The sequence below is a fragment of the Dunckerocampus dactyliophorus genome, chromosome 6, assembly GCF_027744805.1.
Source record: "Dunckerocampus dactyliophorus isolate RoL2022-P2 chromosome 6, RoL_Ddac_1.1, whole genome shotgun sequence".
Classification (NCBI taxonomy): Eukaryota; Metazoa; Chordata; class Actinopteri; order Syngnathiformes; family Syngnathidae; genus Dunckerocampus; species Dunckerocampus dactyliophorus.
Window position 1 is genome coordinate 21,455,389 of NC_072824.1, and position 15,182 is coordinate 21,470,570.

At 41.4% G+C, this 15,182-nt stretch overlaps 2 protein-coding genes across 2 annotated transcripts; one reads left to right on the forward strand and one right to left on the reverse strand.

Annotated features, from left to right (window-relative positions):
- The first annotated feature begins 179 nt into the window (after positions 1-179).
- fbxo10 (F-box protein 10) lies at positions 180-11,000 on the forward strand. The gene is made up of 11 exons (XM_054777936.1): positions 180-443; positions 684-1,292; positions 1,793-2,578; positions 3,285-3,434; positions 4,471-4,607; positions 5,334-5,404; positions 6,081-6,233; positions 6,324-6,674; positions 6,758-7,068; positions 8,757-8,944; positions 9,028-11,000. Exons 2-11 carry the CDS (start codon positions 708-710, stop codon positions 9,206-9,208), a joined length of 2,913 nt encoding a protein of 970 aa, XP_054633911.1. The 5' UTR covers positions 180-443; positions 684-707; the 3' UTR covers positions 9,209-11,000.
- polr1e (RNA polymerase I subunit E) lies at positions 7,603-15,171 on the reverse strand. The gene is made up of 12 exons (XM_054777941.1): positions 15,062-15,171; positions 14,719-14,822; positions 14,558-14,634; positions 14,401-14,486; positions 14,217-14,272; positions 13,849-13,993; positions 13,599-13,709; positions 13,362-13,458; positions 12,095-12,225; positions 11,935-12,016; positions 11,667-11,798; positions 7,603-10,892 (listed from the first exon to the last, which is right to left on the reverse strand). Exons 1-12 carry the CDS (start codon positions 15,123-15,125, stop codon positions 10,727-10,729), a joined length of 1,251 nt encoding a protein of 416 aa, XP_054633916.1. The 5' UTR covers positions 15,126-15,171; the 3' UTR covers positions 7,603-10,726.
- Positions 15,172-15,182: the final 11 nt, after the last annotated feature.

The following is a 15,182-nucleotide window of genomic DNA, read 5'->3' on the forward strand; positions in this document are numbered from 1 at the left end:
CTGTATTTTCCCCCTCTTTTCACCAAAATTGTCATAAAATACAACAAGCGGCAATGAACTGTAATGAATACCGGCTATCTTTGATAGTGGTACAGAACGCTAACAACAATCATGTAGCATCACATTATGTAATAATAAACGTTGGCTGCAGTGACATACTGTGCTATAGCATCTTTCGTGCTTGGTGAACATCATAAAGCGGAAGATGACGCTGACGCCGTGTTGTGATCGACACTTTATCCTGGGAGAGTGACTCGTCTCCAATGAGTAGGAGGACTCATTCTTGTCTTCTCAACTCTGCTAGCATGGCGCATCAACAGCCTGCTTGCTTTGTTTTGAACTCTACAAAGCATCTGTGGACTCAAGTCCTCACGGGGACGGCTTGCTCCGGCATGTTGACTCGATAATTTGGGTGAAAATATGGCTAAGCGGTGAAATAAAAGGTAGGGATTGACTTTCTTAACAGATGACATGATGTTAAGTTTAGTTAGCGCGGTTGACTCTTAACTAGCTTGCTAGCTTAGTCGCTCGATTAGCATCAGATAAATAATCAAATATTAGTGTCTTTTCTTTCCATGTAAACAATCACATTTATCCAGAATACATTTTTAATGTTACAATATCTGCGCATTTGTCTCGCCGACTTGACGCTAACGGTCTCCTGTTGACGCGTGTGTCTCCAGGTGTGCCAGCCCGGCCCTGCTGTCATGGAGGTGGGCAGCCTCCCAGTGGAGTTGTGGAGGGTTATTTTAGCCTACCTGCCTCTCGCCGACCTGGGCCGCTGCTGCCAGGTATGTCGCGCCTGGAGGGAGCTGGTCCTCTCCCTGGATAATACCCGCTGGAGGCAGCTGTGCCTCGGCAGCCCCGAGTGCCGACACCCCAACTGGCCCAGTCAGCCTAACTTGGAGCCCCCGTCGTGGAGGGAGGCCCTGAAGCAGCACGCCCTGGCCACCCGCACCTGGACTCAAAACGGACCCGAGCACCAGTCGTCCGCCTGCTTGCTTTTATTTAGGCGCAGGAAAGACCGCAAGGTTTGGCATGTGGGAGCCGGGTTTGAGTTTGAGACCCTGAGAGGAGCTCTTGGGGTGGCGGGGCCTTATGATCGATTGGTTCTCCATCCTGGGGTGTATGAGGAGCAGGCAGAGGTGGCCCTGAAAGTGCCTGTGGAGTTGGTTGGACTGGGCCCACTGGGTGAGGTGGCCGTCCTAGTGTGCCTGGAGCAGCAGTGTCCAACTGCCAGGTTGTGTAATCTGGTCTTCATGCCACCTTGGTTCTCCACTGTGGTCTACAAGGTAAGGAGTCATCTTTGGATTTATTATCATCAGGCATGATCAAACATATTCAATGTTAGGTACATCTGCATGATCTGACTAGAAAATAGTGGTTCTATAAAATTTTGGAAAAATCATTACATTTCCTTGCACATCACCTTTGTTAAAGGTTCTATATTATGTAGTATTTTTCGACTAGTGAGATCGAATAGTGTATTGGACGTTTGTTGGCCAAAACCTAGCCATCATGGTTTGGGTCTGCATCTGTAATGCTCATAAGCTGTGTTACCACACCTGTCTCTGACTGTTTGGCTCCAAGAAGTGCAATTGTGCACTTGTTGCTTTTTAACAGCAACAGCTTTTTACATAAAGCTGTCCTCTGTGAAGAGGTGGGTGTATACATGTCTTGTAATAGTCTTTTTAGTTTTTTGTTCACCATATTTTGTTACTTTCCTTGTAGTGGACTTCTGTAGCATGTGTATGTCTAATGTGTCTGTTTTTTTTTTGTCCTTGTATTCTAGACATCATGGGGTCATGTCCAACTTGACAACTGTAACTTTGAGGGGGCTCAGCTACAGGTCCGCGGGCCTGGGACTTGCCAGGCTCGCTTTTGCTCCTTCTCAAAGGGCAGCTCAGTGCACTTGCTTGGCGTGGCCCTCAGCTTACTGGACAGCTGTGATTTCTCAGGCAGTGACACAGCTTCTGTGACTGTGGAAGGTCCGCCGGTGTCTGAAAAGAACTGGGCTTGTAAATATATGGCCGCCCTGGCTAGGACATTCTCACCGTGTGAGGTTATTAAAATCAGCCCCCATAGACGGAATTCCACAAGTAGTTCTGATGCTGCTATTAAAAAGGAGCAGATACGTATAGAGGACTGGCGGAGGGAAGACGAAGTGGAAGCAGCAGGGCAGGGAACAGTGATCAACAATTGCTGGAGCGATGGTGAAGAGGAGGGGAGCAAGGATGGAGAAAGAACTAAAAACCTATTAACACTGGATTACAAAATCCCATATGACAACCATGGCCTGTCCCACTTACTGAAGGCACGTCCAGATGGCTCCTTGCCATCAGCCTCCTCCCCAAATCCCCCATGTGCGAATCCGGAACCCCTCACTATTCAGCAGGAACTTGAGCGGGACCCCGAGGCTCAGATGTTTGTGTCGTCCACTCTCGGCTGCATCGTCCGGCGTTGTCTCTTCAGGGAGGGAAAGGGAGGAGTCCATTTGTCTAATTATGGACAAGCTCGACTGGAGGACAATGTTTTCCGCTGTCTGAACTATGGGGTTAGATGCATCCAGAACTCTATAGTAAGTACAATAAGTCTTAGGTTGAACATAATTTGTTACAGGATACGAGCTGGCCTCCAACTTGTTTGTATTTTGAACTTTATCCAATAGGAATACAGTATTGAAAATAGAAATAATCTGTTCCAGTGTCAACATGTCACCGTCATATAAACTTTCTAAACTGTACAGGCAATTTTAAAAGTAGTTTTTTAACATTAATTATCATACAAGTCTAAAAGTATACTTGAGAAAATGATTATTAATGCCTCACGCATCTATTTTGTTTTGCCATTTGTTGTCACACAAGTATAACACATGGAAAAAAAATAACAAAACACTACTATGACAGCAAGTGAAGACACACGATCACACTGGAAAAAAGAATTAAGAGACTGCTAGAGTTTAACTGCTTATATTGCTGCATATTTTTAAACAATTCTTGTAAAAAGTCAAAGAAAAAAGTAAAACACACTGCCTGAATTAATTCTTTGCTGAGCTGAGGCCTTGAGAAATATGCTCATTTGGTGTCACGTATGATGGTGGTTTGTTTTGCTTTTTGCGACTTATGTATATTGGTATATTTTTGCCAAAACTACAGAAGTTCCACAACAATGCCTTTCTTTTTCATTTACATTAGAATTGATGGTCATTAATGGAAGTAGCTCAGATCATAATTAACTAACCTTACCTTCTTACCTGAGCTCTCTTTCACTAACCTCTTTTACAGATAGTGATGCGGCGGAACGAGGTGTGCGAGTGCCGAGCATCAGGTGTGTTCCTGCGTCTGTCGGCTCAGGGACTCATCGCTGAAAACGACATCCACTCAAACGGGGAGGCTGGGGTGGACATCAGGAAAGGCGCCAACCCCATCATTGTGGTAACTGTTAATACGAATACAGTAATCCCTCGTTTATTGCAGTTAATTTGTTCCAGACCCAACCATGATAATTGAATTTCCGCGAAGTAGGATTCCTTATTTATGAATCTAATATTTTTGCAGTTAGAGCAAAGAAAACCTGTTTACGACCTTCTACGTACGGCTTTTAACATTATTAGAGCACTCTAGGCATGAAATAACACATACTGTATATAGTCAGCTTTACACATGTATTAGCCAATATAGTAGACCTAATAAGATTAAATAACCCATGTAAGACACAAGTAAGACTTGTGCTTGTGTGTGTTGCAATAAATGTGTTCCAGACTTGTGGACAGGAAGTGACGTCAGGGGTTCATAGTTGAGTTTTAGCTGGATTATGGCCACAACAGTAACCGCTGTTGTAGTTGTTATTATTATATTATTATTATTAGTAGTAGTAGTAGTAGTAGTAGTGGTAGTAGAATTATTATTGTTGTTATTGTGCCTGTTGTGAGATCATTCAAACCTGAAATAAAAGCCTGTGGTTCGGGAAGCAAGTCTGGTGGGTGTGTTACTAGTGACACCTAGTGACCAGTGTAGAATACGACAGTTAATCGTCTTTTAATGCCTTACACTGTATTTGTATTTTAGTTCATTTAGCCATTTTTATGCTTGAAAATGCTTAATTTAGGCCAAGAATAGACTTTGAGTAGAGTAGACTTTGCTTACATATGGATATTTTTTGACTAATAATCGGCTGTAGTCAACCATGAAACCGCAATCATTCATTAATGAATGAATTGGGGGGGAAAAATAAATACAAGAGTGAGGCTGCAATGTTCAAACCGCAAAGTGGCGAGGGATGACTGTATATGTTCCTGTAATAAAAATGTCCGCAGTGTTGACAGTTTTACATATGTAATTGTGTGAAAGCTAAGAAGAGTATAGCACGTGACTTGTAAAAGAACATAACATGTGGCTTGTTAGGTCCAAACACTTCAGTGTATTTCTGAATGTAACTGATCTGCTTGTTCTTTTTTGTTTTATTTCTCAGTGTAACAGAATACACAGTGGCTTGCGCTCTGGTGTTGTTGTGCTTGGCAATGGAAAGGGCTCACTTCGAAGCAACCGGATCTATAACAACAAAGAAGCCGGCGTGTACATCCTCTTCAGTGGGAATCCTGTTGTCTGGTAGGTGCACCTCCACAAAGATATTGCCTGAGATGATGCCAGATTTCCTTTATTTTAATTATCATACATCATGTCAGTAAAGTGGCTTTTGAATGCGTTTCAGTGCTTCGTTCAAGTAAGTAACACTGCATGCAGGCAATTTTGCATGAAAAGACCAGAAATACACTTTTGCAGTATCAGGATTATGATGACCTGTATTATTGGAGATGTCAAAGTAAGCGGGTCTGTACACAAAGGAGCGGGGGTTGTGTACCTTGTCGCTGGACACCTCAGGAGTGTTTGAGGAGCGAATGGGCACCCCTCTGGCAACAAGTCCCAATTTCCATTCAGGTCTACAAAAGATAATCACACATACAATCAATATGTCTAACTTTTTTGTCAGTGCTCAATCACAGTAGACCACCTATATCTACAGTATAGACATATACACCTATATCTATAGTTATACATATAATATTATGAAATATAACAAAGAATGAACAAAAGCGTATCAGATTAGTGTGATGAAGAAAATTCAATCCAAAGGTCCGATAATAACGACCAGTCCAGGGTGTACCCCGCCTCTCGCCCAAAGTCAGCTGGGATAGGCTCCAGCATACCCGCGACCCTAGTGAGGATAAGCGGCATTGAAGATGGATGGATGGATGGTCCGATAATAAATCAAAAGTTACAACTTATTTTACTTTCTTCAAGTACCTCATTCCTTTATTTCACTTTCTGTCTTAGCGGGAATCACATCTTCCAAGGGCAGGCAGCAGGGATCGCTATAAATGAGAACGGCAGAGGGTTGATAACAGGTGACTCCAGCATTCAGATGTTTTCTGACTTACATTAAGCCCAAAATTATTCATACTATTATGAACTTTTGAGTTAAAGTGAATTTTTATTTCCTGAATGGATAGCATCTGGAAGAAAATGACACAAGATAGCACCAAAAGATGTAAAGAAGTTCCTTGAGCAATTTATTCCAAATTTAAAAGAGGTCTTTTGTTCAGGGTCTGGTGCTTTTCTTCTCATTGCTCACACACTCCAGTGACCTGGAGAGATGTAGCTGTGAGACATTCTGGAAAAAAAAGTGTCTCAAAGATTATTTGGCAAACAACAGAGGAGGAGTTCTGATGCTTTTTTTTTTTTTAAGATAATGGTGTTCAATGAAGCAGAGTCATCAAACAACTATCAAGCAGCTCAGAAATAGCTTTTTTGTCTTTTAAATATAGATTTTTCTAAAAACAGATTTGAAAATCGTGATTGTTTATATTCAAGGTTGTCTTATATTGGGTGAATACGGTATACTGTATGTGAATACATTTGGAAAATTATCAATATCACTTATTCTATCGGACAACTTTTAAAGGGATACTATTTCACAAAATAAAAAAATCACTTTTTGATAGCGTATTAATCATTTTGGGCTTAGTTGAATGTATCGCACAAAGAAACACAAAACACGGAACACATACTTTTTAATTCCAGAGAATGTCATCAAGGAGAATCAGTGGGGAGGTGTGGACATCCGTAGAGAAGGTGACCCGATCTTGAGGAACAACTACATCTGTCAGGGCTACTCTGATGGCATTGTTGTGGGAGAGAGAGGCCGTGGACTCATTGAGGGAAACCATGTCTACTGTATGTTATATCTGGGTTGGATTTCAATGCAGCAGCCAGTCTGAAAAGTGTGCAGATGTTTTATGTGTATCTTCTTCTATGTGTGATTAGGTAACAAAGGTTGCGGTGTGTGGGTTATGTCATCCAGCCTCCCGCAGCTCATTGGAAACTACATCACCCACAACTGCATGTACGGCCTGGCCGTGTTCTGCAGGAAGGACCCGGAGAACATCGAGGTTAGGGATGGGAACTGGCCAGGGCACGAAGGGATCGGTGGAGACGATAGCGGTGACAGGAGGGGCGTAGTAGAGGAAGATGGCAGGGAAGAGCAGGAAAACCTACATGAGGAGGGGGAGCTCTTTGCGTGGGACAGCGATCTGGACAGCGAGGACGAGCGTCACTCGGCACACCGCTCTATCAGTGTGGCCCTGGTGGAGAGCAACTGTATGAGCTTCAATGGAGGTAATAAAATTACCATATACAGTATGTATATGTAGACAATCTTGCACCCCCAGTATAAAATGTTTTTGACTTCCTCTGTGTAGCTGTTGGGCTCTATGTGAAAACCAGTGAGCCACTCAACATTTTTGGCAACCTTGTAAACCATAACCGGGGAGTCGGCATTGCCGTGCTGCAAAGCAGTCAGCTAACCCGCCTGATGACCAACTGCATTCTTGAAAATATCAGAGGGGGCGTTACGGTGGACAAAGACTGCCGCGCGGAGCTCCGAGGTAACGGTATATATGAAAACAACGGCCACGGGGTCAGCTTCACTGGAACTGGGCAGATGCTGGAGAATGATGTAGTTGGAAACAGCGGATATGGGATCCAAGTGTCTGGAAGCGGTGACGTCAAGGTGTGACATTTTGTGGTTATCTCTAAAAATGTGTACTTGTCATTATGTCAACAGTGAATACGCCCATTTTAGTATATCTTCTCAAAGGACAATACTATAGAAATACATTTGGATTTAACTTAGGGTGAGAGTAATAAGTGTACAGCTTGTATAGGGTTATACAGTAATTTTGTGTCAGTATTTAGTGAGAGTACCATTGTTGTCTAGAACCGCCATCCTCTTGGGCATGGAATTCACTAGAGCTGCACAGGTTGTTGCTGGAATCCACTCCTCCATGATGACATCACTGGTGGAACTGGTGGATGTTAGTGCTCCCCGATTTTCCATTCCCCTGCAGGTGCGCAATTGGGTTCAGTTCAGGTCTGGAGACATACTTGAACGCTCCATCAGTTTCCTCAGCAAGGTACTTGTCATCTTGGAGGTGTGTTGGACTTATTATCATGTTGGAAAACTTCCATGTGGCCCAGGGCAGGGGATCACTCTCTGCTTCACAATGTCATAGTACATGAACCGCAGCTCCCCAGTGCCAGCAGCACTCATGCAAAACCGTGCCCTCTTGTGCTGTCTATTATATTCCGTTGGTGCCTAGACAGCCTCGAAAGCTTCATAACGGGTGTCCAAAATGCATCAGCACATTTTAAAGCTATGAATTAACTAGTAAACCAAAAAAACAACAGTAAAAATGGAAAAGCAGTAATTTTTAACAACAATAACGAAATATTAAGAGAATAAAGTCGTAATATTAACAGAAAAAAAAAGAGTATAAAGCTGAACTAGAAAGACGTCGAAATGGGAAAAAGTTGTGACATGGGAAATAGAACAAAGAATTAAGTTGAAATTTTAGGAAAATTACAGTAAATGTTATTTTACAATAATAAAGTCAAAATATTATGAAAATAAAGACTTTGAAAAATTAGAAAAAATGAAGAAGTTGAAAGAAACAGCAAAAATAGAAAAACTAGCAAAAAACATAATGTAAGTAGAAAAAGTTAATGCATACTAATAATACGCTTTGTCACTGATAACAAAGCTGAGATGCAGACTCTTTTTTTCTTTAAATATAAAAAAGCATCTCCGCATATACGCCTACTTTGTTCGGCTTTGTTTTATTGGCAACAATTTTTGCACAGGTGAGATTGGTTTGGTTTGGTTGAATTTTATTTGAACATGCATGAAGGTTACAATGGAATACATCTCATGATTCAGTTCTTTTTTTGGTCATTTCTTGTTTTTTTAGGCTACAACAGCTTACTTTTAAATGCGATTTTAAATGTAAATTGAATAGACTTTTGGAGTTTCTAGAATTTTTTACGTTTCCTCTTGATTAACCGCAGCTCCCCGGTGTCGGCATGAATAGACTTTTGGAGTTTCTAGAATTTTTTACGTTTCCTCTTGATTTACTGCAGCTCCCCAGTGTCGGCAGCACTCATGCAGCCCCATACAAAGATGCTACCACGACCATACTTAACTGTAGGCAAGACACAATTATCTTGCTACTCACTTGTGTTACCAGCTATGTAGACAAGAACTGCATGGATAGTAAACCTATACTGCTATACAAGCTTTCTATAGTATTGTCTCTTTAGATATACTGTAATATAAATGCCTGCTGAGGAGTGTACTCACTTTTATTTTTTTCTGTAAATGATACGTTTGCTAACGTGTCACTTTTTCATTGTCGCCCACAGGTGCTTCACAACCGTGTCCAGCCAGCACTGGGTTGTGGTATTGCTGTGCTGGGATCAGTAAAAGCAGTGGTCTCTGATAACCAGCTGTTCCAGGGTCACCCAGAAAGCCAAAAAGGTCTTTTACACCTGAACCCTGGCAACAAGAGTTGTGTGTTACGCAACAACAGTATTTTAAGACATAATAGCAGGTAACTCAGCAACCGACAATGTGCTGGGATGTATTCAACTCTGCATGTGCAATGATCCAGATTTTTTTGCTTTTGTTCCATAGTTGTACCTCTGTCCCTACATGGATTCTGGATAACCCACCCCCTCGACCACTGTGCAGTTCACCTTCAGGACTATCCTCCTCCCAATATCCCTCCCGACTGGGAATCTCTATGACGACCAGGATCAGCGCCACGGTGGAGAATGGTTGCCACAGTGGCAGCATGTTCTGCTCCATCCTGTGATAAGCACTTAATGATGAACCTTTACAGCGACTTTGCCAAGAGTGAACATAGACGTCTCACTGCCCTCAACATGCCTCAAAGAAAGATTTGTAAAATTGCACCTCCAATGTCAAGCACAAAGACTGGATTCTGGTTTCTCTCATTTTAAAACACATTTTCAATATAAAATAAAATGAAGTGAATCAATCTGTTCCAGTCTCAAACTTTTATAGAACCTTGGTTTACTCTACAGGTCGTAAGTAACATTTTAACATTCTGTTGTAAATGTGCAAAGAAGTTAATCACTAAAATAATGCAGTGTGATACTGTTACCTAGTAGAATTTTATAGATACTGCAGGAATTAATAATTGTATGTTACTGTATATTTATCCTGCATTCATCATCAGCTCCGAGACTGAGCAGCTAGACACTTTACAATGTCACAGTAAAGGCTTCATTATGCTACCAGTGCTTCTCAATAGCGGGGCGGGTTCCCCCTGAGGGGGGACAGTGAACTGTCGGGGTGTGTGAGAGGCAAGGAGGACTTTCACTATTTGCGCAGACCTACCAACATGTATGGATTTGTCATACCGAGCATGCAATTTGACGTTTGAATACGCTCGTATGTTTCACTGCTCTCCATTTTGTTACATTTCGCTGGTTTCACTTTTGAGTTCTGTCTGTACAGTACAGACATGTAGATATCAGTTTCTCAATAGTATTTCAAATCGGGAGGGGGGGCGCAAAAAGATTTCTCTCCAGAAGCACTGTGATACAGTGTAGCTGTATTTTCGGCAATTTCCTTTCATGACTTGTTGGACATCTTAGCTTTTTATTGGAGGTGCACGTTAAGCTCTGATGGAGGGGCAGGAGTGAGCAGACATGGTTTATACGGCTAACATGACTGTAGCACAGGGCTAGGTAAACTACGGCCTGGGGGCCACATCTGGCCCACCAGTTGCTTCTAAAGTATTTCATTTAAAGTTTTAACATACAAGAGTCAGTCAATCTGAGACAACATTTTCATTGCTTTCACATGCAGCCATCTACCAAGCCAACTACCTCACCCATGGTGCCAAACAAACTCAAGTCAAACAACTTAACCTACCCACTGCACTGAGACATAAAAAAGGAGGGACATTCACATACTCTTGAATAGTCCATGTTTTATCATTCATAGTTGATGTTGTTAATTGTATCACACATCCTTTATTCATGTACATTCCGCATGTCTTACTCAGTAAGAAAACACTGTAAAATTAAATTTTGTTATTTGATGTGTGATGTGTTTAAAGTGCTACTGAAAAAACGGACACAAGCACATATAGCAGATTGTATGGCACTTTAACAGATAAAATAAGGCAAATAATTCCAGGTGGACTGTTGGAATTATAAACCAGTGTGCGTGTATCAAATACATAGTCTGGCCCCCCGGACAATTTTGTGGCCAACAATTCAAAGTTTGCCCACCCGTGCTGTAGCACAATGAAGCCTGAAGTTACAGGTAGTTTTTCCATATATTCTGCACTTTCTTGTCGTCAGTGCATCTTCTTGCGTTTCCGTCTCTCCGCCAACTGATGGTATTTGACCAGAGGGAGAACAAGGGAGGCCTGTTTGTGTTTGTCGTGGAGGTCTGCCTCAGTCTCCTTTGTACGGGGCGGCTTTGCCAGGGTCAGCCCCATCGACTTTGCAACTTCGACTACCCTGCAATAGCAGACAATTCGATGACCACAATCAATTGAGTTACATCAGGTACTCTTTAAGAGTAGCAGTGGTGTATAGCCGTTTCTTGCTCCTCATGTAGCCAAATAAAGTATATTAGAAATGCCTCAGTGTGACAATACAGTTCTACACTAATGTTCCGTGTTACTACAATAAACACACACATTAAACAAGAGCATTCAATGAGCACAGACCTTAGCCGAGCAAAGTTTTGAACATTTGTCATCTGTAAATGTAAATTCATAGAGAATCTTGATTTTTTAAAATAAGTTATAACTTGAAACTGTGATATTTGATTAGATATATACAGTAATAGCATCCGATTGTGTTAAATTGGATTTTCCACATTAAATTTACTGTACATAGCTATCCAGATGAAAGATTGTTAAACTTTTTAGTTTCTAACCTTGCATACACATTTTTTGAAAATAAACTAATGAATGTCAAAGTCATGGATTTTAAAAATAAAATTTTTTTATTGTATTTTTGTTTCTAGTATTCAACAAAATATAAAACTAAATATAAATGAATAGATTTTACAAAAATATATGCAATAAAAAAACAAATTAAAAGTACACCAAGAAGTTACCTCGAGTCAGAACTGTTCATGCCAATGTCTTTTGGGACTTGGCGATAAATTGAATAGAGGCATTCATTGGATTTGGAGCATTTACAGTATTTATAAATGCATACTTTTTCTTTTAGCTCACAGATTGCGAAGGTGTGCCTAACCTTATGGCTAGTGAGTATCCTTACCTGGCCTCGCTGATTGCCAGGTCCCGATGCAGTAATGTGAGGTCAGCTGTCATGTGACCCATGTGGAGCAGTAGAGCCAGGCAGTATGTTGCCAATTTGGCATGCATTGATGCCGAAACCATGTTCTGGACCCTGAAAGGTGGTGTGAAATGCTCCTTTAACCATATTAAACCACATTTAAAACCATTTTAATGTGAAAAATTAAACTAATATTAAAATGATAACAGTATATTTTGGGAAAGTAAATCCCACTAGGGTAGCATCATACTTTCCGTTGTTGAAGGTCTCCACTGTGAATGTCCTAAATAGCTTGGTCTGCACAGTACGAGGGCAGCCTTCCTCTACGCCGACTGTACAGATAAACAATCAGAATGTGGCACATGGTGCTGATTTTGACAGGTGTAACAGTAAAAGGAGAGATGACTGACACTTGCGGCTGACGCTCTTCTGTCGTGATAGTTTGATGAGCAGGGAAAGGTAAAAGGCACAGCATGCCATCTTGTCACGGGCTTCACCGACGCTGGGCAATCTCTCTAGGTGCTTCATCACAGACAGAGCCCTGAGGGCAAAAGAAGGCACCAACAAAAGGTCAGAATGCAACATGAAGTGTCCCTTCTAGCTTTGTTTCTCCCAAGCAGTTCAGTAAAAATGGGGGACAAAACATTCTGATTATATGTATATTTTTTAATTTAAAAAAAAAAAGAACAAAATCAAAATTCTGGATGTCCTCCACTGGTTTACTTTTTTTTTGAGTTGCCTTCCTCTTACATTACGACCTGAACATAAGACTGTATTTTTTCATGAGAAAGAAAGTCAGAAAAAAATAGCCGTCTTATAGTCGAAGTCTAGAGATTTATACAAGCAAACCAATATGTGGTGACTTCTCCCTAAGCAGGACAGAGCTTCTCTCTCTCACTCACTCACTCACTCACTCACTCACACACAAGTGCCCTGGAGAGGTGCAAACATGGCACAGAGACCCACAGGGGAAAAAAGTGTCTCAAAGTTAGCAAACAAGAGAGGAAGAATTATGATGGTAATTTTAGGGTAATGGTGATCAATGAAGCAGAGTTATCAAACTGTCAAGCTGCTAATAAATATATCCCAAATACTATGTTTTTTTTTTTGTTTGTGTTAAAAAAAAATTCCAAAAATGGGTGATGAAAAAGAAGGGTCGGGGCACCTTTTATTCAGGTCAACTTGGTATTTGTCGACTCCACTGAAAGGTCAAACCATGCCTGTTCAACTGGCAGATGACATTACACCAACCTATAAGCCCATTCTGTTTACATTTACACAAATTCCTGAAAAAAATGTCACCATTTTGGCAGGAGTCCTTAAATTATCATCAGAAGCAGTGCTTGTGATATGTAGATGATTTCTGATTATTTGTTTTGCACTGGATCAGTGCTTCTCTTCAGTAGATAATCTATGTTCAAGGCAGATTCATGTTTGTGTATGGTCCTTGCTTCATATGAGCATATGAAAAATAAGCAATTTTGTGTTTTTGTTTTCCGTTTCAGTGTATTACTTGACTAATTTATTCATGACATATGTTCACTTTGTCTTCTGAAAATTAAGTTGAATAGCCCTGGGTGCTGCGGCGCTATGATGTCACACTATGTAGCAGACGCTGCTACCAAGGTTTAAACTGAACTCTACCACTTAATAACAAAAAAAAATTAGTCGTCCTACCCTCCACTGTCTTTCATATTCTGCAGCTCCTCAGAAGTGAATGCTGCCATCTTAGAACCAGCCTGCTCCAAAGCCTTGAAGTCCACTGGACTTAGGACTGTGGCTACTTATAAGGAAAAATTCACCCTCAACTGTCACTGTATATCATCCCCAAAGGAATTGGAGCCAACTGAAGGACATGTTACAACTCACCCATCACCCTGAACAGGATAAGAGAGAGAAAATGAATAAGGATACGCTCATCCAACGGGTAGACATTCTCAGGCACGTCTGCGTCCATGTTACAGGGAGGAAGGTGGAGAGCAAGTTCTGCCTGCGACTCAGTCTCGGCCACTTCCTGCTGCAAAGCTTTGGCCAGGGAGAAGAAAATGTTGGAAGAAAACTCATGAAGACCAAAGATTAGGGTCATGAGAGCTGTGTTGCATGTGCAGTGTGTACAGTTTGGCAGGTGCTCTACAAATAAATAAATGTAGTGAAACACGCTTACCTTCCAGACCTTTCTCATCGATGACGGTGTTGGCAGCCTTTGCGACAGCTTGGTGCAGAATATCGCTGCCAACCTGGTTCAGCCTGCGCGAGCTCAGGGCTCTCTTCTGTTTGTTGGTGCCAAACGCCTCAATCAGAGTGTCAACCTTGACAGAGGATTGAAGACCAAAACAGATTTGACAAATGAAAACAAGCTAGGGATATTACCTACTGTAAGATAAGTGATAGTTTTGATGTGGTGTGCATCTGAATGGAAGAATGCACTGGATTTTTAAAAGCAACCGCTCATGTTTTTGTTAGCTTTGCATGTGCCTTTCTGTTTTGTAAGGACTAGGACCTCTGCAGGAAAAACAGGACAAATTGTGGTACTTTTTCTTTGTAGGTCTGAGCCGCGTCTTTGGGGTTGGCCGTCACCACCGTTTCTCCTGGTGGACAGATACATTTTTATAAAGTAAAAACTATTCAAAATCTACACTAAGGTAGAATCAGGCTACATATGCACTCGGGATATGCTTTGTTCCAAATGACTAACATTAGATTTTTTTCCTCTTACCTGATACAACAGGTTGCATGTTGAAGAGCTGTGCATTATGCAGTTCCATTTGCATGGTGTGCTTGTTCAACACTCCAACATAATACCTAAATAAACAACATGTCAACAATGAGATGCTGTACATGTGCAAGGACATTCTGCACACATTAACACCTACTTGCAGAGGCTGTTGCATTTTAGAGAACTCGCTCCAAAGTTTTGCCCAACATAGGACATCCTTTCCGTTTCAGCCACCTTGGGTAACAACATATTTCAAGTGATTGATCGCCCACCAGCCAAGTAAGAATGAGAGGAAGGAATTGAAGAAGAGTTTCTCACCATCATCAGTCTGTTTTTTTTCCTGGGGTTGACCTGATCTACGCTCTTGTACGTGATGAAGTCCAGTTTCTCTCCGTTTTGGACGTTGCCATTGGAAAAGCGAACTAAAGTAGAGAAATATCACATGTGCTAAACATATTTTACACTATTCTTAATTCATAATTGTTAAGACACACATAGTTAGCAGGTGTAAATCACAGTGTTAAGATCATGTAAAAATGTGGCTTGTAGTACAAGAGCGAATTTCACAGGCATGTTTTCCCTGATTAAAAAGTTACATTCGTCCTCATTTTCGAACTTAACAACCATCAAGAAATGTTATCTGCGAATACAACATGGTCACCTATAACTGCTTTATCCGAGTCTCTCTCTTCCTCACAGCACACTACTGAACACGAGGCCGCCATATTTACTGTCTTGTGTTGTGTTCCTACTTGTGACTGTGAGGCTTCCGTTGATGTACT

Excerpts from the sequence above, each read along its gene's own strand:
- fbxo10 (XM_054777936.1), top strand. The coding sequence starts at position 708 with ATGGAGGTGGGCAGCCTCCCAGTGGAGTTGTGGAGGGTTATTTTAGCC. Across the intron at positions 4,608-5,333 it reads AGTGGGAATCCTGTTGTCTG|CGGGAATCACATCTTCCAAG; the intron begins GTAGGTGCACCT and ends TTTCTGTCTTAG. Across the intron at positions 5,405-6,080 it reads CGGCAGAGGGTTGATAACAG|AGAATGTCATCAAGGAGAAT; the intron begins GTGACTCCAGCA and ends TTTTAATTCCAG.
- polr1e (XM_054777941.1), bottom strand. The coding sequence starts at position 15,125 with ATGGCGGCCTCGTGTTCAGTAGTGTGCTGTGAGGAAGAGAGAGACTCG. Across the intron at positions 12,226-13,361 it reads AATATGAAAGACAGTGGAGG|GGCTCTGTCTGTGATGAAGC; the intron begins GTAGGACGACTA and ends TTTTGCCCTCAG. Across the intron at positions 10,893-11,666 it reads CTGGCAATCAGCGAGGCCAG|GGTAGTCGAAGTTGCAAAGT; the intron begins GTAAGGATACTC and ends CTGCTATTGCAG.